Raw genomic sequence first — 23,390 nt, 5'->3', positions numbered from 1 at the left:
GATCACGCAGGCCCAGTTTGCACTTCCCACAGAGATTTAAGCACAACATCAGCCTCCCCAGTACATAACGATTCTCCTCTGTCTGTTTGTTGTGCTCTAAAATAGTCTGCTGATATGCACTATCTGTGCCATGATGTTGACCTGCCCGAATAGTCCCAATTTCAGGGCGCAATTGATATGGGTTTTACAGCTTTCGTGTTTCACTGTTCTTTCTGCCAGATGCTTCAGGTCTTTGAATCCATCCATTTTCCAAACTGAGTCTGCATTAGTACCAATTCCAAAAAGGCATGGGAAACAGAACAGTGCTCTTTTGATGTGCTAGCAGTTAGCCATGTCTGTCTGTCATACCATTCCATCTTGAAAGCTTTCTCACCAGGCTGCAGCAGGATTGTCGATCGTCGTCTGGTATGTGTGGCGGTAACGTTATTGGCATTGGTCTGTCTGATATGATCTGACTATGTTTTATTTCTTGGTCACGGGGTACAGTTCCCGCGGTTTTCGCAATATTCCAGTTGCTAGGCAAATTTCATGGGGCACATCTGAAAGTGCCCCATCTCCCAATGTTAACTTTGGCCAGTGTTGTTCACGCTCCCCACGTGCCCCTAATGTACAAACGCCACTGGGTGGCATGTTGTGTGAGCTCTCAGTGCGCATTCCATGGACGGTTCAACCATGTGTGAATGTGTGCGTTTGTGTGCTAGTGTTTCCTTGGAGTAAAGACTCGGGGGAGCTGTGTGGAAGCCCTTCACATGTGTGACCAAAAGGTGTTAGCGTTTATACTAGTGCTGTCAGTTTAACGCGTTATTAACGGCATTTTCACATGCTGTTGCAACAACTACCAACGTTAGAAAAACTACAACACCACACCGGATCTAGCTAGACCGGAAACAAAACAACAGGCACGCCACACACTTGTTTGGCTTGCTAGCCGGCTAAAGAATAGTAGCAGAGCCCGTTTACGGATATTAGACATTCTCTGGTAGTAGGCTAACATTCCGTTTTGAGTGGATGGCGAGCGCGAGATGCCGTTTTGTCGTTGTAAACTGAGCTATCATCGCAGCATGTCCAGTTTGAAATACCACCAAGCACACAGCTGATGCGAATTCTCCACCCCCTCGTCAAAGCCAGGCGATTGCAATGTTGTTTTCAATAAAAAAATATTTGCACAAAACAATCCGAACCACTTTTCTATGTTGATAAGAGCATTAAAATTTGAAAAAAGAATGGGACAAAAAGAAATCAGGGACATTTAGAATAGATAAAAATATGCGATTAATTGTGATTAATCGCGAGTTAACTATGACATTAATGCAATTAATCGCGATTAAATATTTTAATCGTTTGACAGCACTAGTTTATACAAAAGCCACAGCCACAAATCAGTGTAATGGTGACTCTTTTTGGTCCACGCTCAGTTCAGCCTTCTAAATGTGCCCCAGAGGCTCCACCGGTTACCGTGTGATTTACTACCCCTCATTACCAGCACATGTGCACTTATGTCACCCTACTCAGGCCCTGATGGACCAGGAGAAACTGCAGAGAGTCATTTAACACCCAATCAAACACCCAGAATCAAACACCCAAAAAGCAACAGACAGACTGCATACCAAAAAATACCTAAAACCTGTTTATGAAACTGTGAGAGTAAAATAACTGCCAAACCCCTCAAAAATCAATTGTGTTCACTAAAAAAAATACTCAAACGTATCCAAACAAACAATATGATTATATACTAGAACATTTGTTAATAAATTGACATTTTTATTTTTTTCATTTATTAATGAGCATTCAGTTATCCTGCTGAATCAGATAAACCAAAAAACCTTGTTCACAGAGAATATAAAAAAAGACTGAAAACACACATTTAGCAGTGACTAATCCAAGAGTCCATAAAGCAACTAACAAAATAACGTCTTTGAAGTCAAATCAAAGAGACACCTCCACATTGACGCTCTTTAGCCTTCTGTATCATATCTACTGAGACAAATGACTATATGATGGAGTCAGTAACAGCCTATCCACCACCCACAGAGAACAAGGAGAAAGAGAGAGAAAAAGGAAAATTGAACTCATAGCCTTTACCATCATTGAATTTGCAAACAACGGAATTTGGAATCTGTCCTTGCTATGCAAATCTCGACTAACAAACTAAAAAAAATAGTACAAAACAGTACAAACAAAACACAAAACTGGAGAGCAAGGAGCCGCCACACTTTAAATGAAGCATAAAATTAAAAGTCAAAAATAGAATAAAAGGTATAAAATACGTATTTCATTAAATAGGCAGGAGGTTCATAGACAGTAGTTACATTAAAGAGATTCACTAAAACAGCACGTCTGAATTTGAATTATGTAATGCCAAAGTGAGTAATAATCAGCCACAAAGGACAACTTGTCAGCCTCTTAATTCTGCACTTGTAATGAAGCAAACTAATGGGATCTACATTTATTTTAAACTGGATCATGTTTTCAATTTAATTTAATTAAATTAAATTGATATAGCGCCAAAACAATACAATTATCTCAAGGCGCTTTACAAAGCCCAGGGCCTGTTTTCAATATCTAACACTCTATATCTAACATTCATAAATAATGTCAGTGCCAAACATACTACCCTAAGTTCCAAACAATTCTATATATCATTCAAATAAAATCCACACTCCCCACAGTCCAAAGACACGTAAGTCAGGTGAACTGGAGATAGTAAATTGCCCATAGGTGTGAATGTGTTTGTGTTGACTGGCAATCTGTCCAGTGTGTTTCCCTGCCTTTTAGCCAATGAGCACTGGAATTGGCTCCAGCCCCCTACAGGCCTAATTAGAATCAAATAATCTGGTTGATGGCATTTCTCATTATGACAGAACACTTATGACGTCTGTCATTTGGGGTTGTTCCAGTTTAAGCTTAACACACAGCTGAGACTGATGTACGAATGAAGACAAAGACGGACATCCTAGCCATATCTCACTAGTTTTTAACACATTGTATCTACATGATCTATAGAAGATTTATACATGTAATGTTCTGCACTGTCTGGCCAGCCATGAACATTTACATGGCTACACAAAAACCTGTTTTCCGCACCAACTCTTCATTAGATTCTTGGCACTGTTATTCATCAGTTGGGGCAGATAACATCTCCAGCTCTCGAATTGTAGCGCTGACATCTACAACAAAGAAGAACACAGTCAGTCGTCTTTCTCGTGTGATTCATGACAGCTGAATGATCCCAGCGCCAAAGACCCCTGAGAAAGCATTTTAATCAGAATTAAAAACATCAGTGTCCAAGCAAGGCTTTGGAATATGAGTTTACTGTTCAGGCAGATGGATATGGATTATGATGAAGATTTGTGGAGATCCTGACTTACCCAAGATAAACGGGAAGTTGGATTCAGTCAGTGCATGAGCCATAGCTTCCAGTAGGTTCTTTCTCAGCTTGGTCTCGATATGTTCCTTGCAAAGAAAGAAAAAAAAGATTCAAGTCAAACAAACATTTGTTTAAATATTCCCAAAGTAATTGATTCACCTGAGAAACTGAATCTTCCTAAAGAATTCCGAAATCCTAAAGAATTTTCATTTTTGAACTTGTAACATGTAAAAGTGAACAAACCGTCAGATTTCTGAACGAAACCAGCATCCTGTTCTTTGCTTTGTTGAACATGGTGTGCTTCAGTGACTCAGTATGTTGTATCAGTACTCTCTGCTTTGACAACATGGATCTCGTTCCAACACATTCTTCAGCCTCTGCAACCAAACCAGCAACATTTGGTTTACATGACCGAAATTACATAATTACATAACTCTTCAAATAAGTCTTTCTGGAATCAAGCACAATTCCACTGACTTACTGTTGTAGCCAGGAACCATCTCTTCTTTGATGGTATCTGTGATTGATGCATATATTTCCTTCTTTTGTTGCGCAATCTCTCTATATATCATATGCTTCAGTTTGGCTTCCTGTATATTTTCAGGAGATATCAATGAAATATTGCATTCAGAAAACAATAGTACATTTTGAAAACATTATTGGTTTCTTTTTTTGGCTAACTATGAATCAGCATTACTAAAGAAACACCAAATTCCAGTTTAAAAGAGGATCGCTTCCATCCAGAGACTCAAAAACAAGTGGTTGTGAGACTGAAAAGTGTCAGATTGTTTTAATTAAGCGGAACCTTACTATCTTGCATCACATAATTATATAATAATTTTAGCATTTCAAAACAATTTTTGTACTTTCAGTACACTTTATTGTCTAGCAAAATTACTAAATAATGCATCGTTAAATGTAGGTTTGTGTAACGATGTGAGAGTACTAATAAAAAGGTACTAGAAGGCCAACAGATGTTTCCAAATGAAGCAATAAGGCTTTAGAGAGGAGTAACACTGTGAACATACACGCAACTTCACTAAAGTTAAATTAATTTGTGGAATGTTCATTATTTCACCACTATGTGGGTCAAATGTGGGACACATCATAGGGAAATTAATTTTTACAAATGAATGTTGAAGTGTGTTTTCACCCATAGCTATTAGAAGTGGCACTTATATGTTTATTGTACTTGTCGCATATTTTGGATAGTTTTTTTCCTCCGTGTTTGTTGATATATTTACTACCAAGAAAAATATAAAGTGGTGTAAACACTCTCACTTACCTCAGCTTTTAAGAACCTCAGAATGTGAGTCATTGCAGCAGGGTTGCTGTAGCCCTCAGTGACACTGATCGAGAAGATAGTGAATCGTTTGACCTTCTCCCGCACTGACAAGCCAGTTTCCCCTTTATTTCTGAACACATTACATTGGACACGTCACACACAGAGGTTGTGGATGAATACAACTTTTAAGATTACTGTAAGAATACTTACGGGAACAAGGCATTGAACTTTTCATTGATGCTTTCATACATAATTTCAGCCAAACACCTGTTCAGGTCTCTTGTTTCTCCATCATTTGACCTAAAGAAACCTTTATTTCTGCACAAGGCGGATAGAGTCTGATGGTATCCACGTCCATTTTTTTCAACCTAAGGAAATTATATTGAATGTTTGATTCCTTAAATGTGTGTGGATCAAACCATGGTAGATCTGTAACAGTTTTAAATACAATATCATAAAATAACTTCATCTGCCAAGTAGTAGTGCTTACTGGTACATCCACGTTTTTCTTGGTTATTTCAGCACATTTAATCTCTGACTTGTTAACTCCATCTGAGAGGTATTTTTCCAGTTCATCGTAACATGGCTCTAAATGATCAAACCATAGACATTTCAGTTCATCTTCCAGCTTCTTCCTCAGCTCACTGTGCAGCTTAGCTTTGTCCTTATTCTGAAACACATACCACAGAACCATCTGAGTTTCTCCTCAAGATAAGACTAATTTACAGACAACACAAGACACTTTCATTAATTGTGACACTAACCATCTCCTCGTTGTTATCTTTGGATGTCTGTATGAGGGACAGGATCCCTGTGGCACTTGTAAAATACTGTGTGGCCACTCTGTTTGTGTGACTGAGGTTAAACCTTCTCAGCACATCTCTCAGCAGTTGTATCTCTTCATTTTTTTCCCCAAAGAAATAAATAAAGAAAATAGATAGGGTAGTGTCAGCTATAATGACTACATTGACATGTGAATCTACTCTGTTTGTGCTCACTTCAAGAAATACACAAACTCCCTTTATGGGTGTTGATGAATAGCACACACTCCTCTAATGGAAACAAAGAGACAGCTACTAAAACTGATGATGCTCTACCTGTGTCCTCCTGTTTCAGATATGGCTCCTTTGAGCAGAACTCCTGTGAACTTACAGTAAACACTGAAAACTGAAAATATTCCTGAAAAAAAATCACAATAGGTAAATCAACCAGGTATATGATCACAAAAATCTATCAAAACACCCCCTGGCTAAGAAAAATACCTGGGGTTGACACTGTTTTTCAAATTTTTGATTCACTTGATTCTTGGCCATGTTATTCCTGTGCTGTATGCATTTAAGCTTTTTCTCCGAGTCCTGGGAAATGGGGAGAATAATTAATAATTGTGTATTTAATCTGGCATAGATATATCATCTAATGAAGTAGTGTCGGTTTGTATACATTTTTCACTTACATTGTCCGCTGTGATTTGTAGATCTTCATTGTTCAGTCTAAGGGATGTGAAAATCATTATGTAATTTCTGTTGTTTTCTGCATACTGTTTCAAACCTAATAACATAATAAACAAACTAATAGTACACTGAACACACTCTTTAGTACTGCCTACATTTACATACACAAAATCGAGGATAAAAAAAAGAGACTGACTTTGATGATCTCATGTAAGACTGGGGATCCATGTTATCAGTTTTGGTGCAAATGAAAGAGATGCCAGTGCATGCCCCTCCCTGTACCATATCTGTCATGCTGCTCTTCAGGATCTCCCAGGCTGCCTTGTCAGATGCTGCTCGATTGATATCACTCACAACCCAAACATATGTGCACTCCCTTAACATCTGGGGAAAAAAAAGTTATTGTTTTTGTTGTTCGTTTGGTTTAATGGAATATATTTCGCATTACAAACAACTAGTTGTAAGGCTGGGTGTCAAACCTGCCCCCACCTCTCATATGCTAAAGTCTGGAGTTTCTGGACGGTCTCAACTTGATGGCTCTCACATCCCATTCAAGATGTGGTCTGATTGGTTGTTCTTGTGTATAAAGGGAATTGTAATGCATTGTTCTTTGGATTCTTTGTCTCCTGAGACCTTCTCCTCAGTTCTCCCTTGTCCTACTGTCCTACTCCTTGCTCACCTCTTGCTTTCTCTCTGATTTACAATGATCATGGTAGAGTAGGTAAGATTGAAAGCTTTCATATTGTAACATGTTTGCCTTGTAATTGATTTCATTCATTTGCAAAGTTATTAAATGCGTATTTCATTTAACCATACTTTGACCATTCTTGCTCTGATTTAACCCATAGAGTCAAATACCTGGAATTCTATTGGTATTGGCATTATTTGGTTCATGCTAATACACTGTTCAGTTTCCCATCTTCCTTTAAACCATAGGGGAATTAGTTTGGGTTGTTTGGACAATATTTACCCCCCTACATAGTACAGTATAATCCAAACCCGTTTCTATCTATTCAATATGAAAAATAAAATAAGCGCCTGTACCTATATAATTTGTCAGTGTATTGAAACTATAAACTATATTTTCTCCCAAAAAAAGAAATTCACTTGCCAAATATTACATGTTTTCATGTAATTGAAACCTGTAGCTTTGCTAAAATAATAGCATTAATACATATGAATACAAATAAATGTTATTAATGAATTAATGTATGAATGTAAAAAATTGTCTGTTTAATGATGTCACACCCTGGTTCTCTCCCCCTGCTGGTCATTCTATGTTGGGTTTGTTTATATTGCTGCCCCTCAGTTAACCTTGGTAGTCAAATCATTAACTGCACTTGTTTTTGCTTATTCTGTCTTTCTTCTGTTTTGTATCAATACTCCAAATTTTCCCTTGTTTGATTGGGTGTGAAATTGTAGTGTCAATATGGTGTCTAAACTTGAGGTCTGACACAAGGATCTTGTAAGTTCCTTTAAGTAATTTGTTTCATTTAAATAAGTTGGGCGCTGCACATGCATCCAGAATCTCCTTCATTTTGTGACAAAGAGCACTACAGTGAGCACTTACCGATTTCCACATCTCGTCTCTGGTCTGATTGCAGTCTCCATTTCCAGGGAGATCAACTAGCACAATGTTCTGGAGAAGCTCTTTTTTATCTGGCACTTTGATTCTCACAGTCTTCACTACTGGCCAATAGAGTCCCCCAAGATCAGACTCGTGATGTTGAATATAAGGCCTGATATCTTCAGAGAGATCTGAGGCCTGTTTGAGCATGAAATGAGACTTAGAAGGTAATCATGTTTTACAAGTATGAGCTGTAAATAAAGTAACTTGAACTCACATATAATTACAAATTACAGCTACAAGAACTGTAACTTACCTGAACATTTGAGATGGTTTTAGTAGTTAAGCTGAGCAGGGCTGCAATAACTGTTGAACGATCATCCTTCATCAGTTCATCAAAGCTTTTTGCAGTTGCATTCTTTCCGTACAGTGCTTCAATCTTGTCTTCTGCCATTTTGCAGATGGTTTCATCCCTTTCCTCAAGTTCTGCTAGAAAACCTAGCAGGCTCTTTAGCTCATTTTCCCAGGCCTACAAATGAACATGAAGTATTTTTCATTATTCATTTTAAACATAGGATGTGAGTTGTTACATTACAGTATGACAGTGGTAATGTAACAGTTGTAAGAAACCTCTTTTGAGATGAATTCAATAGTTGCTGTGTACTGGTCACTCTCAGCTCCAGCCTCCACTTGTATGATGACTGATGTACAAGCAACAAGTGTCCCTGTTGGTAACAGATCCTCCTCATCTAGGATGGCATTTATCAGGGAGCTTTTACCATCTCCTGTCTTTCCAAACACACCAATAGTGGTTTTCTGTATCGTTTTCTTTAGCAGATCTGCCATAATGTGCCTGGATACAACAAACAAACAAGTCGTAGATAAATAGCTAGATAGACATACATAAAAATTGATACATTTGTTTTAATTAACAGCAGATTCAGGAAAACATCATGGATGTTAATTTGTGCTATTATACTGAAACAGGCAATGTACCTGATGAAGTTCATAAATTCTGTGTTGGTCTTGGGATTGGTTTGGATTTTCTTTTCAAATCTGTGTTGAACCTGTGCCATGACTTCTTGTAATTGCTGAATGGCTGCAATCTCTTTAATTTCTATAAATTAAAAGACCATTAAACCATAAACAATATCTGTTCTTTGACAATTACCTGTAGTGAGAGTAAATGTGAAAGTCCATGTCTTTTGGCCAGATCTGACCACAGTATCCAGACAGGTTTGACTAACCCTTTAATCTAAGATTTAGATTAGAATGATTGTGAATGGATTGGATGAAGTCTTAGGGCTGTTTGAATATGTGCTAAACCAAAACATTCCAAAACTAACAAACCATCGTGCTGATCTTGTTATTATTCAACTATAACCATTGTTTTATTATTTATCATAATTTAATTTGTGTAACAGATGGATGTGACACAGTATTTACCATGGAATGATGCCACTATCAGTAACTTGTCTGTTATGGGACCATATGGTAACCCACAGAAGAGCTATTCTTTATTCAGAACAGTCATTTTTTAATCACAGGTTCCTACCTCCTGCTTTCTTCTTCTTCCACTCTCTGTCTTTGTCAGAATCACTCTCTCTTCCTCTTTTTGCTTTCTGTTTGCTCTCTGGAAGTAATGACCCCCCTGGTGTCACCCCAATTTCCTCACAGGTGAGATGTCTTCTCCCATTCTCTTCCATCATCTTGTCTATCTTCTCAAAGAGTTTAAGAACTTGACTAAATCTGTAAATCTTATCAAATATGTGATGCCTCATCTTACACTCCTGTATGATCAGGCCTAAAGGGTCTTCTTTTTCACCGACGTCAGTTGTAGAGACATGTCGCGCACTTCTAACAGTAGTTAGTACAATGGTAAAGTTCATGGCCTCATCGCTGAACAAGTTCAGTATGGCTTTCACTGTGTGTCTGTCCTCCTCTGAGAAGCTGTCAGGCTGCAGCACCAGTAGAAATACATGAGGCCCTGGAGCAGACAGGGTCACACACTCTTTCACTGCCACCGAGAGCTCATGTTGTGTGCGTTGGGGATGAAATAGGTCAGGAGTGTTAATGACTGTGATGGGTCTTCCCTCCACCTGTCCTCTGACTCTCTCACTGACATGTTCTTCACAAACCTCAAGGGCTTCAGTCTGAAATGCATCTCTTCCAAGGATGAGGTTTCCCACTCGGCCATTGTCCAGTTCATTCTTCCCCAGCAACACAAGCCTCACTGCAGAAGATTAAACCAATTGCAATATAACAGTATAAACTTAATTTACAATTCATGTAAACCACTGGAATTAAGATTGAGCAAAATTAAGATAATCTTTTGAAGAAACTATGAATTCAGACTCAACTTGTATAGTTCATTTCGTGGCATATAGGGGCTCTCATGTAGCCTACCAACTGAGACAACCACGTCATACGCTATGGGCCTATATCACGTGTATTCATGATGTACAAGTGTAGCTAAGGGAACAAAGCAGACATCCCAACGCATTTTCATCCTGACGCCCGCAAATGCTACAATCTCCCGGAAATCGGTGATTTTGTATGTAAAGCGAGCGAGAGACTGTCCTACGGTCATTTCTGGTTAAATAAAAGTGCATATCGCGCGTCCTGATTGCGCCCCGGAGGAGGGGGGGGGGGAAGCCACCTCCCGGAAATGAGTCTCTGCAGGTTGGGATGTCTGACAAAGGGTGCGTTCAAAACGGGTAAAACGCAAACTCTTGTGCAACCCCCCCCCTTATATAATTTATAAGGCCTGGCTGAATCGCTTTTGTGGCATAAAGGAGGTGTCATATACCAACCGCGTCAATCACTCCGTATAATTTCATGTATATTTCCCTAAGCAATTTCAATGCTGCAATAAATCCGTAAAAGTTAACATGTGTCGGCTATTCACCTGACACCAAAGGACTGGGAAATTTCCAGGCAGTGGCAGTGGTTGAGACAGACTACAACTGTACACCAACATCAGGAGGGCAGAATAGACAGGTACAATTTTTTAATTTAACATTAACTGTTGTTTTCCTCTATTTTATGCGCAATTTACGCAGTAAGAAATACGCAGAAAAAACTGGATGGAGTTAATTACTTACTGTTTGCCGGTTAATTGTTGCTTCTTCTGCTTCTTCTTCTGTTTGTTTTGCTTAAGCTTATGTTCAATGTAGCACTGAATTAGAATTTGTCTGATAGAACTTGGAACTTCCAAACGCATTAAGTTCACCTTGTTCAGGTGACGACTAAAGGAATTACTCAGACTATGGCATCGGGTATTAGCTTACATGTACAGGACATTCTACTTTCCAAAAAATCCTTCTTTCCTTCTTAAACCAGATATAACGCTTCCCGCTCAAGTTCCCAGAAAATGAAACTTAAATTCAGCACTTCATTAACATAAGCGTAAATTTACTGGTTTAAACCAGTCATAGAAGAGCTAAGCTTCCTGCTCAAATTCCCCGATAAAGATTCAACCGTTATATAGCTTGCCCTTTCACCAGATGACTACAGCTCCTTTATAAACTCCCTTGAGTGACTGTCCTTGAAAACAGAAATCCAACAGATGTGTTATGGTTAATTTTGCTACAAAGCCTCTGACACACCCATATCCACCGGTCTTGTGTGGCGGTCCAACCTCGTTGCCAACTTCCACTACCTCTTTTGCATACATTTGCTTCCTTCTTTCGAGTGCTTCCTCCAAAGGGAATTGTTAACCTTGTGTAACCTTATGGTCATAGTGACCCACCGTTGTGTTGCAACAACTTTAGCCAATACAAAAATAAAGTGAAGCATTTTTTTTCAACAGTCGGGCTGTCTCAGACTTATGTCTCAGACCCCCAACAGTGCTAAGGGTTAAAAGAAAATGCTTTTTATCTGTTATTGTATTGTGTAAAGTTGTCACAACACAACGATGGGTCGTCGTGACCCAAATGCAGCACAAGGGTTAAATCAATATAGTAAACGATGTGCTCACACGGGCGATTTTAGGCACGGGCGGACCGGGCATTTTTTCATGTCACGTGGGGGGCGCACAAGCATAAAAAAAAAAAAATATCTGTGGGGGGGGGGGGTGCAAGTGATAACCGGACCGCCACTGTGCTCTTTTGCATTACTTTTGCATACATTTGCTTCCTTCTTTCAAGTGCTTCCTTCAAAGGGAATTGTTAAATCAATATAGTAAACGGTGTGCTCACACTTACAATACAACTACATGTCTGGTCTTGATGAAGAAAGTGTTTTGTCCGTCTCTTCATAAACGGAGTGACTAAATTCAGTTCTGGATTTACAAAGTATTTATCAATCTGCAGATTGGGAGAGAAAACCAGACTTCTGACAATAAAATGATAACACAGCACCAGGCTTAGGTCTCAATCATGTCTCTCTCGGCTCTGAAGGCCGGAGGACCATCTTTTATAGGGCACAAGAATGTAAACATAGATAGTGACAGTCAGGCAGTAATGACGTTACAAAAGTCTCAGAGAAAGAGATTCACTGCTCCCAACACATGACAACTCTCAGACAAGAGAGTTCATAGTTGGAGCTGTCCTTGTACTCGCTTGTACTGCAGGTACACTTTTCTGTTGCTTATATATGAACTGGGTGTGTCTACGCTACTGTATGTTTATTGACTTATTTTAACCTTAGTATGTTATTTGATATTTTGTAATTGTAGGTTGCCTTTAAACATCTGGCTGGGGACAGCAGATGAAAATTAGCCTCTCTGGCTAACTCTGGTGCACTTACAGTTTTTTGCTGTTGATTAGTGTGCATTGTCCCTGAAATAAATGAGAAACAAATAAATAAATGTAAGCGCACAGGAAATCGCAATTTCTTCCACAACAGTAATGTACTCAAAGGAGATATATATCGTCATCATAACTACAGATGTTACTTCTGTTGAGGGTTCTTACTTTGAGAGGATGCGATGCAAGATGGGTAGTTACATATATTAGTCTATACAGGGTGGTAGACTGCTTTGAATGTGAAAGTTTATTTTGAGACCTGCACTGGCAATAAATGAACCATGACATTGCTTTTAACTGGTGGTGTTTATTGGTCACTTGTGACATTCCTTATAATTACATATAGAGATTTCACATATTTGCTTTCATAAATACAAACTTAAGGTCTGCATTGCGACAATAGTCTTTCTTAACGCCTCTGTCTGCTACACAGATGAATAGGTGGCCTGACAATAGTGTAGCATCAACAAGCAATAATAAAACACTTCTGTCAATAATTCCATCTTAACCCAAATGGTTTTACAGTTGTTCTAACGTTTTTAACCTACCACATCCACACTGAATGTATTAACCAAACAAGTACAAAGAGGTGATATGTCTGATGATTTAGATTAAAGCTGTTAAATACAAACCTAGATAATGTGTGTGTAATGAGGAGATGGGTTTCGTCATCAGAAATATACATGTGTCATCTGTCCTGTAGGTGGAGCTACAGCTCAACAAGTCCTCCAGCAGCAGGCTGGGGGTGAAGTCTTGTTCTGGATCAAACCAGAGCTCAGAGCTCCTCAGAGTCCCTGAACATTTCTGGACCGAGAGTCAACATGATCGCATGTCTCATAGTCACAGTGATTTTCTCACTCCTGATCGGTAAATGTTTTACTATACTCTGAATAATTACAGTTTAGATATTGTCGTGGCGAGCTGATTATTGTATGGCAGAGCTGATTATTGTATGGCAGTGTATTAAGGATGGATGGAGTCACCTTTAACCATATTAGGAGAAGGCCTGTTTGAACAGGAAGGAATGTTGCTGCAGACTCTATGTCTGCCTTGAAAGGCAGGAGGGGGGCCGAGAGTGTGAGGCTGGGCTGATTAATACAGGGGGATTGACTCATCTTCCAGAAGCTTCTAGGAGGTTCCATATTGCACAATCTTATCTCTTGGGACAAGGGGTGTGCGTTAAATATTCTGCCTATATTACCCAGTGTTGCTGAGAGTTGCTTGCTTTTTATCTCTCTACCAGTGTATGTTTGTATTCAACTATCTGCCTGGATAAAGACCATGAAGCCTCCTCTTTGGACTTGGACTCTTGGAGAGACTTGAGACTCGAGATTTGAGATCCACTCCTATCTGAGGACCTTCTGAGATTTCCACATCAATATGCTAAATGTGAATGATTTCTATATTGTAATAAAGTGTTTTTTATGTCTTGTGTGTCCATGAGGTGGTAATATCTTCTCTCTGTCTGTCCAGGTGTGTGTCAGACTGTGGAGGTCCACCAGACTCCCTCTGATCTCCTCAGCAGAGATGGAGATACTGTGCAGCTCGTCTGCACCCACAGTAAAACAGATTATACAACGATGCTCTGGTACTTCCAGAAACCAGGGTACACAGCTCTCACACTCATTGGGTATTTCAATTTCAGGACTCCAAACTTTGAAGGTTCAAATGAAAAAAAAATCAATTTCACTGGGGATCTCGGTGGTGACAAGGCAAAGAACACCTCTCTTGTCATTAAGAAACTGGGTGTAAACAGCCACAGTGCAGTTTATTACTGTGCTGCCAGCTATGCACAGTGCTGCAGATCACCACTGTTCTCTACAAAATCCTCCTCTCCCATCCAGGAGTGGTTTGTGTGTCAGAGTGAAACACCTGCATCTTAGGTATGAATTAGATCCAGCAACATCATGTCAGTAGAGCAGGATTAAATCACTTCCTGTTCCTGCTCCAACTCCAGGAAGTGATGCTAAGTCCTCAGTTGGTCCACCAGACTCAGCACTGATGGTCACCATGATCAGACTTTGCACTATCTTCTCTGTTCCTTTGTTCTGGATCACAGGAAAGCCTGCTGACCTTACAGGACATAAGACTTTGACGCTGCTGTGGAAATGCCTTTAAACTGTAGTGTAGTAACCTTACATGATTAATCAAATCTGTTTGGCAAGATTTAAGGTTAGTATCATTCAATGTTACAGTAATACCCTCTCCTTCTCACTCCACAGTAGAGTCACTCAGTCAAGAGGTGACCCAGACTCCCTCTACTCTCCTGGGAAAGCCAGAAGAAAAGATCCAACTGAGCTGCAGTCACAACATTCCTGATTACTACACTATACTCTGGTACCAGCGCTCAGTGGGAGACACTGCCCTGACAATAGCCTACAGTAGCTCACAACATTTGTATGAACATTTGAAAGCCCTAAATCTGGGGACTGGGGCTCAACTGCTAAACTTCTCCAGCTGGAAGAACTGACCAAATCTGAACCACATCAAGTCCTGCTCGTTTCATGTGCTGCCTAAAAATTCAAGTGTACAGTATGCTCTTCCACAGCAACTCACAATACTGCTTACTGACAAAGATCAAAATGTTCATGCATCGATGTATTTAGTATCAGTGACCTGTTGTTCAGTGATAAGAGAAATAAGTCCTTATGAATATAGAAGTGCAGAAGTGCAGACCTACAGAGTCTAACCAATGGTGACGCATTCTAAACTTTGTCATTGTGATGTCATGAACCTCAGAAGTTTTGCAACATTATGTTGTGCCAACACTGCGTTCTACTGTCATTTCAGAGAAGATTCAAGTGAATGTAGTTAACTTTTGCTACTAACGGTTTGTGATCATGATCAGTAAGATGATCAGAAGTATTGAGGTGAGGACAAAGGCACAATTGAGACATTTCCTATTAATAAGCATGTTTGCTTGAGAGAAAGGTTTACATTACAATATGGCAGACCATGATGGAATTAACATAACAATAATAATGTATCTGTAAGACAGAAAACACAGAAACAATAGAAGCCTAAAGCATAACATTTATAAAAAAATACGAATGAACAAATATGTTTAAAATAGTTATTGTCAGGGATTTGGGATGCAGACTCAAAAATAGGCTACAACTGACAGTAAAGGGAAACAAATGTGCAGCAAGATTTAAACCATGTCATATGCTGTATGCTGCTGTAACACTAATGCTGTTCATAATTCAGCGACTAATGACTTTAACAGTCATTAGCCTGCTCTCCCACAGCTACTCACAATACTGCTTACTGATACAAGCAGTCCTGATGAATATATAACTCCCTGATCAACACAGACTGATGTAGAGACTGGAGCTAGCCAGAAACAAACGTAAACACAGAGTGACAAACAGATATGTACAACTGCTGCTCGTTTTTTTTCCACGTGAAATGGGGTTTTGTGAGACGGCAGACATGTTAGCGATTGTGTTTAGTAATTTTGAAGGGAAGTTCCGACAGAATCCATTATGGCTGCGGCGGTTGCGTCCGACAGTCCAATAAGCAATGGCGGCGCATTCTAAACTTTTGCATTGTGACATCATGAACCTCAGAAGTTTTTTAACATTATGTTGTGTCAAACATAGATATATATAAACCTTGTTGCTGCTTCCTGTATCTTGTCCTTCCAGTGTTTTATTTGTTACTGAACAAAACGTAGTATTTGGTATTGACTTTCCATTGTCATGTGTGTCTTCACAGAGGAGAGAAAAATGAATTGAAAAATGCCAAGGAAGATGTAAGTTCTTTCTTACAAAATATTTCTGAGATGCTGTTTTAGATTCTTTCTGTTTTTAGACTTTAACAATCTTTTCTAGTTATGATGAAATGTGAATTTACAATGTCATGTTGTCTAAGTTGTTGTGTGTGTTTGAAACAGAGAGAAAGTGGCTCTCTACTCTGGGGAGTTACCCAAAGCTCTCTTTTGGAAGAGGGGGAGTCGAAAGTAAGTCCGCACTAAAATACAGTTTATGCTGCAAGCCTAGTAGTTGTGAGGTCAGGGTTTGGAGGTCTGATGTGTTTTAGTTGATTTATTACAAGAATATCGAATGTTCATTTGGATGATGTGTTCTTCAAAATTGTACATTGAGTGCAATAGTGTGTAGACCTCAATCTGCATGTCACCTGTGTACAATAACACATGATGGATGGGTGTGTTTCTCTCCACAGGGATGATGAACCCTCCTCCTTCAGAGCACTCTCACCTGGACAGATTCCAGACATGAGGATGTTGAAGAACATACGGTAAGACAGGGTTGCCTCAACAGAATCGTAGGAATGTCCGGGCGTCCAAATGACGGCTAAGTTTAGGGTTGAAGTTTGGGTTTAGATGATATGATAGTTTTAAGGCAGGACAGACTAAATGCCAGTGTTTGGAAAGAGGTTAAAACACAACTGTGATGTGATGTCCGGTCTGTCGCGTTTGAATGTGAGTTGATAACATGCTGCCTGTGATGTGTCCATGTTACTGCAGAGGGGAGAGGTTCTATCTTGGAACCATCACCCTGGGGCTCAGTGACTCTGAGAGTTCCTCTGACGAGAGCGCTTCCTTCTCGTCTCACCGACTTCCCTGTCAACTTCCTGTAGCCACAAGGGGGCATCCTCAAATGAACCAGTAAGTGTCCTCTTCACAAGACACACACACTAAATGCTACAAAATGATTATGCATAAGAAATATTAGGAAGGATTTCTTGACATGTAGAGTGAACTACTAGGATATTGACCATGTTGTAATGGGTCTCATTCAGCGGGAAGATAAAGGAGCTAGAACACCTGGTGGAGGATTTGAGGAAGACCATCACAGAGCTTCAACTAAAAAATACTTATTTGACAAAGTGGGTTAAGAAATTACAGCATGTTGAAACTACGAAGAAGGCTGAGATAAAGAATCTCAAGATGGAGGTATGACAATGTTACTTACTATTTCCACAGCACATACCCAAAGTTATGCTCCAAAACAATGGTATTATTGTGTTCTAGCATGGTCAGTTGCAAGATTCTTTAAGGTCGTAAACACAAAAGAAAAAGTTACCATAGGGACACAGATACACACAGAAGAGTTACCATGGGGACACATAGGTGTCCCTCTTCAGTTTTTGTCATTTGTGAGTTCAATGTTTATAGAGGACAGAATAAGCTACCTTTTGTATAGTGTTTCATTGACCTTTTATACATGCAGGTGCAGACACTGAAAGAAGCAGCATGTGATGGTGCTTGCCATAGAGGTCTGGACAGGAAGAGGGTAGAGAACAGTCGAGAGAGAGTGATCAAGAGAGTGGAAAAAGAGAGATGTACAGTGATGAAATGTACACAGAGAGAAAGGTTGACAAGCGGACAAAGCAGAATATTGACCAAAGGCAGATTGTGATAGACAGCTGGCGAGAAAAGGAGAACGAGACACGTAGTGATGTGGAGGAATGGGACAACATGAAGAAGCAGAGAGACAAGCTGCAGTGTGAGATCAAGGGTCTGAAAAGTGAACTTCTGCAGATGAAGAGAGAGAAAGCCCATGAAAAATATGAGAAGGATAGAATAAAAGCAAGGCAAGATGAAGAAAGAAACACAACAGAGTCACAGTGCCGGGCAGGAAAGAGCAGAGAAGTGTTGGGAAGGGGAGAAATGGAGAGATGGATGAAAGAGCAATCATTAGAAAAACAAAGAGAGGATGAGACACAGAGGGAGATGGAAAGGAGAGAAGAAGAGCTGATGCAAAGAGAGGCAAGGAGACAAAAGGAGAGACAAAAAGCTCTGGACACGGAAAGGGAAGCCCTGCAAAGAAAACTGGAAAAAGAGCATGATGGACAGACATATGTAGACAGACAGCGAGCGCAAGAGAGACTGGAAGAGGAGGACAGACAGAAAGTGCTAGAGAGAGCGAGGGAGGATGCAAGACAAAAACATGATCATCAGAAGGAACTAGAAAGACAGAAGAAGTTAGACAGAAAGGCCAAACAGGAGATGGAGGGTGCAAGAGAAAAAGAAGCACTGAAAAGGGAAGTTGAAGAGATGCAGAGACGAGAGAAGGAGAGGGAGAGACAGAGAGAACTAGAAAGAGAGAGTGAGGCCGCAAGACAAAAAGAGGATCTTCAGAAAGAAGTAGAAAGACTTGAAGAAAAGGTGAGACAAAGAGACATTGAACGTCAACAAGAACAAGAGAGACAAGCGGAGGAGGAAAAGAGACAGAAAGAACTACAAAGAGAGAGGGAGGACGCAAGACAAAAAGAGGATCTTCAGAAAGAACTAGAAAGACAGATCAAGTTTGACAGAAAAGCCAAACAGGAGATGGAGGATGCAAGAGAAAAAGAAGCACTAAAAAGGGAAGTTGAAAGACTTGAAGAGAATGTAAGACAAAGAGACATTGAACGTCAACAAGAACAAAAGAGAAAAGAAGAGGAGGAAAAAAGACTACAAATATATAGGGAGAATGCAAAACAAAAAAAGGCACTGAAAAGGGAAGTTGAAAGACTTGAAGAGATGGACAGACAGAAAGAGACTAAAACACAGCAAGAACAGCAGAGACTAGAGAAGGAGAGGGAGAGAGAACAAGAAAGAGAGAGGGACAATGCAAGAGAAAAAGAAGCATTGAAAAGGGAAGTTGAAAGACTTGTAGAGATGGAAAGAAAGAAGGAGACTGAAAGACTGCAAGAACAAGAGAGACAAGAGAGGGAGAGACAAAAAGAACTTGAAAGACAGAAGAAGTTTGACAGAAAGGCCAAACAGGAGATTGAGGATGCAAGAGAAAAAGAAGCACTGAAAAGGGAAGTTGAAAGACTTGAAGAGCTGGAGAGACAGAAAGAGACTGAAAGACAGCAAGAACAGAAGAGACGAGAGAAGGAGATGGAGAGACAGAGAGAACTAAAAAGAGAGAGGGAGAATGCAAGAGAAAAAGAAGCACTGAAAAGGGAAGTTGAAAGACTTGAAGAGATGGAAAGACAGAAGGAGACTGAAAGACAGCATGAACAGAAGAGACGAGAGAAGGAGATGGAGAGACAGAGAGAACTAGAAAGAGAGAGGGAGGATGCAAGACAAAAACAAGAAATAGAGGATGCAAAAGAAAAAGAAGCACTGAGAAGGGAAGTTGAAAGACTTGAACAGATGGAGAGACTGAAAGAGACTGAAAGACAGCAAGAACAGCAGAGACTAGAGAAGGAGAAGGAGAGACAGAGAGAACTAAAAAGAGAGAGGGAGAATGCAAGAGAAAAAGAAGCACTGAAAAGGGAAGTTGAAAGACTTGAAGAGCTGGAGAGACAGAAAGAGACTGAAAGACAGCAAGAACAGAAGAGACGAGAGAAGGAGATGGAGAGACAGAGAGAACTAAAAAGAGAGAGGGAGAATGCAAGAGAAAAAGAAGCACTGAAAAGGGAAGTTGAAAGACTTGAAGAGATGGAAAGACAGAAGGAGACTGAAAGACAGCATGAACAGAAGAGACGAGAGAAGGAGATGGAGAGACAGAGAGAACTAGAAAGAGAGAGGGAGGATGCAAGACAAAAACAAGAGATAGAGGATGCAAAAGAAAAAGAAGCACTGAGAAGGGAAGTTGAAAGACTTGAACAGATGGAGAGACTGAAAGAGACTGAAAGACAGCAAGAACAGCAGAGACTAGAGAAGGAGAAGGAGAGACAGAGAGAACTAAAAAGAGAGAGGGAGAATGCAAGAGAAAAAGAAGCACTGAAAAGGGAAGTTGAAAGACTTGAAGAGCTGGAGAGACAGAAAGAGACTGAAAGACAGCAAGAACAGAAGAGACGAGAGAAGGAGATGGAGAGACAGAGAGAACTAAAAAGAGAGAGGGAGAATGCAAGAGAAAAAGAAGCACTGAAAAGGGAAGTTGAAAGACTTGAAGAGATGGAAAGACAGAAGGAGACTGAAAGACAGCATGAACAGAAGAGACGAGAGAAGGAGATGGAGAGACAGAGAGAACTAGAAAGAGAGAGGGAGGATGCAAGACAAAAACAAGAGATAGAGGATGCAAAAGAAAAAGAAGCACTGAGAAGGGAAGTTGAAAGACTTGAACAGATGGAGAGACTGAAAGAGACTGAAAGACAGCAAGAACAGCAGAGACTAGAGAAGGAGAAGGAGAGACAGAGAGAACTAAAAAGAGAGAGGGAGAATGCAAGAGAAAAAGAAGCACTGAAAAGGGAAGTTGAAAGACTTGAAGAGATGGAAAGACAGAAGGAGACTGAAAGACAGCATGAACAGAAGAGACGAGAGAAGGAGATGGAGAGACAGAGAGAACTAGAAAGAGAGAGGGAGGATGCAAGACAAAAACAGGAGATGGAGGATGCAAAAGAAAAAGAAGCACTGAAAAGGGAAGTTGAAAGACTTGAACAGATGGAGAGACTGAAAGAGACTGAAAGACAGCAAGAACAGGAGAGACGAGAGAAGGAGAAGGAGAGACAGAGAGAACTAAAAAGAGAGAGGGTGGTCGCAAGACAAAAAGAGGATCTTCGGAAGGAAATTGAAAGATTCGAAGAAAATGCAAGGAAAAGAGAGAGGGAAAGTCAAAAAGATGAAATTAGTCTAGAAAAGGAGGAAGAGAGACATAAACAGATGGACACAACGAGTGAGGAGACAAGAGAAACAGAAGCACTGCAGAGGGACGTTGAAAGACAGAGAGAGACAGAAAGGGACATTGAGAGATTTGACGGGCTTGCAGAACATCGAGAGATTGAGATAAAGGGAGAACAACTGACAGGGGAGAGGAAAGAGAAGGGACAAAAAGAAATGGAGAGCGCAAAGGAGGCCAGACAAGAAGAAGACCTGCAGAGGGAAGTTAAGAGACTGAAAGAGAATGAGAGACAGCAAGAACAGGAGAGACAGGAGCAGGAGGAGGAAGAGAGACAGAAAGAACTACAGACAGAGAGGGAGGAGGAGAGACACAAAGCAGACCTGCAGAGGGAAGTTGACAAAAAGGGAGAATTCCAAGAAGAGCAGCGGACTGAAGCAGAGGACCACAGACTTATCATGGAGACAGAGCAACAACAAGTGGTCATTGAGGAAGAAAGGGGTGAGGTTGGAGAAATGGAACAAATTGAGCAAGACAGTGAGCAGGAAAGGAAAAGGCTGGAAACGGAAAGCCAAGCGGAGGAAAGAAAAAGAGAGATGGAAAGAAAAATGGAGGAGAGGAGGCAGAGAGAAGAGAATAGAAAAGCCATGGAGCTGAGATGGAGACAAAAAGGAGACAGGAGATGGAAAGAGAAAGAACTGAAGAGACAGAAAGAGCTGGAGAAAAAGTCAGAGGAAGAGGTAAAACAACATGAGGAGAAAGGAGACAAGGAGAAAAAGTGGATGGAGGAGGAAATGGAGAGACTAAGAGAGAGGGACAAAACCCAGTTGGCCAAGTTATATGACATGAGAGAAAAAGCTGCAGATAACTTTTGGCTCCAAACAACATTGGACAAGCAAATAGAGTTAGTTAAAGACAGGGAGAGAATTATGAGAGAGGATGAGAAAATGAAAGAATCAGAGAAGAGATGGGAGGAGGAGGAAAGACAACGGCAGGAATGCGGACAAGAGTCAGATGAGGCAAGACGACAGTGGCAGGAGAAGCATAGACTAGCAGTCATGAGGAGAAGGGAGAAAGAGAATAGGAGAGCCATCGAGGAAAGGAGTCAGTACAGGAGAGAAGAGGAGCAAAGAATAAAAGAGATGGAACTAGAAAAGAAAAGGGAAGAGAAACTTAAGGAGGAGAGAATAGCAGATACCAAGGAGGATTGCACAGTAGTAAAGAAGGACGATGCAGAAATGAAACAGAAATGCAGGGAGAAGGTTAAGAATGCGTGGGGGCCAGAGAAGGAAGTGACAGAGAAGGAAGTATCAGAGAAGGAAGTGTCAGAGAAGGAAGTGACAGAGAAGGGAGGATCAGACAAGGAAGGGACAGAAAAGGAAGTGTCAGAGAATGAAGTGTCAGAGAAGGAAGTGACAGAGACTGAAGAGTCAGATAAGGAAGAGTCAGAGAAGGAACAGTCAGATAAGGAACAGTCAGAGACAAGTAAGAAATGTTTTTTGTGATGTGAAAGTGTACTATATAATAATGTCAGAATAATTTTATTGAGACACTGTTGCAGGCTTGACAAGTCGTTAATCTGTGTGCTCTAGACCACGTTGAAGTATTTAATGCTTGTCTCTTGTTAACAGACATGGAGAAGAAACGTGGTTTCTGGAGCCAGCTCTGGAAGAAAGTAAAACCAAAAAAGAAGGCAACAAAAGAGGAGAAAAAAAGAGCCAGACTGGCTGAGATTGAAGCGTATGTGGAGAAACTGAACAAGGAGGCCGACCGTAACATAAAGGCCTTTGAGGATACGTAGTCTACACCTTCAGTTGGGGCCTCAGATCAGTCATGGAGGCCCCCTGGAGGGAAATCAAGATAGGGTAAAATAAAAAATGCCTGTATATACATCTAATGAGGAAAATGTCATGAGAGAACCCTTCAACCTGTTTTTTGATCTAACTTCTAAAAGAAGGGATACTTACCCATTGCTCTCCCCTGCTAAAGCTCTATACCGTGTCTAGAAGGATGGATGACATTCTGCTGCTGACCTTGGTCACCAGGACCTCTACAACATCTCCACTACATCTACATGCTTTTCCTCAAATATGAACGTTATCAACCTTGAACCAATGAACATTAATAAAGTTGACATATTGACCAAATGCTTCTACAGTGATTGAAATAAAGGTTTATTGATGTATGGCAACAACAACAAACAACATCATCAACCGTTAACCTAGGCCAACCAACGCTTCCTTCTTCAGGTACCATGAACTACCATGTAATGACACAGAAGGTATTGGGTTTAGCTCAGTGCAAGACAGCCTGGAAGAAACCAGGCTAACCACATTGTGGATGATCACCCTCTCCCTGAATATGCTGCTTTGGATTTAAAGCTGTTAAATGTTAGATTGTGTTTATGTAATGAGGAGATGGGTTGAACACTGAGTCAGCAGGGGGAGACAGAC

At 40.3% G+C, this 23,390-nt stretch overlaps 2 protein-coding genes across 6 annotated transcripts; one reads left to right on the top strand and one right to left on the bottom strand.

The window, feature by feature from the left end:
- Positions 1 to 1,740: 1,740 nt before the first annotated feature.
- Positions 1,741 to 11,190, bottom strand: LOC146299491 (nuclear GTPase SLIP-GC-like). Of its 2 annotated transcripts, XM_084684676.1 has the most exons (18): positions 10,775 to 11,190; positions 9,226 to 9,903; positions 8,667 to 8,787; positions 8,301 to 8,523; positions 7,987 to 8,199; positions 7,674 to 7,868; positions 6,300 to 6,487; positions 6,106 to 6,142; positions 5,915 to 6,007; positions 5,750 to 5,831; positions 5,417 to 5,550; positions 5,143 to 5,322; positions 4,863 to 5,020; positions 4,653 to 4,782; positions 3,849 to 3,957; positions 3,611 to 3,744; positions 3,369 to 3,453; positions 1,741 to 3,167 (listed from the first exon to the last, which is right to left on the bottom strand). In XM_084684676.1, coding segments are annotated over exons 1-18 (2,817 nt in total). In that variant the 5' UTR covers positions 10,776 to 11,190; the 3' UTR covers positions 1,741 to 3,111. The 2 variants fall into 2 exon arrangements, with proteins under 2 accessions (XP_084540802.1, XP_084540803.1); XM_084684677.1 differs by lacking the exon at positions 10,775 to 11,190 and having other exon boundaries at positions 9,809 to 9,879.
- Positions 10,619 to 23,263, top strand: LOC146299490 (uncharacterized). 4 transcript variants are annotated; one of them, XM_084684673.1, is made up of 10 exons: positions 10,619 to 10,670; positions 13,122 to 13,285; positions 13,662 to 14,024; positions 14,641 to 15,288; positions 16,136 to 16,172; positions 16,314 to 16,379; positions 16,604 to 16,678; positions 16,908 to 17,048; positions 17,183 to 17,336; positions 22,569 to 22,744. In XM_084684673.1, exons 5-10 carry the CDS (start codon positions 16,159 to 16,161, stop codon positions 22,614 to 22,616), a joined length of 498 nt encoding a protein of 165 aa, XP_084540799.1. In that variant the 5' UTR covers positions 10,619 to 10,670; positions 13,122 to 13,285; positions 13,662 to 14,024; positions 14,641 to 15,288; positions 16,136 to 16,158; the 3' UTR covers positions 22,617 to 22,744. The 4 variants fall into 4 exon arrangements, 2 of the variants coding, with proteins under 2 accessions (XP_084540799.1, XP_084540798.1); XR_014735605.1 differs by lacking the exons at positions 10,619 to 10,670; positions 13,122 to 13,285; positions 13,662 to 14,024; ... (4 more) ...; positions 16,908 to 17,048; positions 17,183 to 17,336 and adding exons at positions 17,731 to 21,438; positions 22,927 to 23,263 and having other exon boundaries at positions 22,569 to 22,802; XR_014735589.1 differs by lacking the exons at positions 10,619 to 10,670; positions 13,122 to 13,285; positions 13,662 to 14,024; ... (4 more) ...; positions 16,908 to 17,048; positions 17,183 to 17,336 and adding exons at positions 17,731 to 22,422; positions 22,927 to 23,263 and having other exon boundaries at positions 22,569 to 22,802.
- The last annotated feature ends 127 nt before the right edge of the window (positions 23,264 to 23,390 follow it).

The sequence above is a fragment of the Hypomesus nipponensis genome, chromosome 3 (genome assembly GCF_054491055.1).
Source record: "Hypomesus nipponensis isolate SF chromosome 3, ASM5449105v1, whole genome shotgun sequence".
Classification (NCBI taxonomy): domain Eukaryota; kingdom Metazoa; phylum Chordata; class Actinopteri; order Osmeriformes; family Osmeridae; genus Hypomesus; species Hypomesus nipponensis.
Note: the sequence above shows the minus strand (reverse complement) of the source record. Positions and strands in the feature narration are given on the sequence as shown.

Excerpts from the sequence above, each read along its gene's own strand:
- LOC146299491 (XM_084684676.1), bottom strand. Across the intron at positions 6,143-6,299 it reads TCTTACATGAGATCATCAAA|ACTGAACAATGAAGATCTAC; the intron begins GTCAGTCTCTTT and ends CACATCCCTTAG. Across the intron at positions 5,021-5,142 it reads AGAAAAACGTGGATGTACCA|GTTGAAAAAAATGGACGTGG; the intron begins GTAAGCACTACT and ends TAATTTCCTTAG.
- LOC146299490 (XM_084684672.1), top strand. The coding sequence starts at position 17,739 with ATGTACACAGAGAGAAAGGTTGACAAGCGGACAAAGCAGAATATTGAC. Across the intron at positions 21,678-22,568 it reads AGAAAAAGTCAGAGGAAGAG|ACATGGAGAAGAAACGTGGT; the intron begins GTAAAACAACAT and ends TCTTGTTAACAG.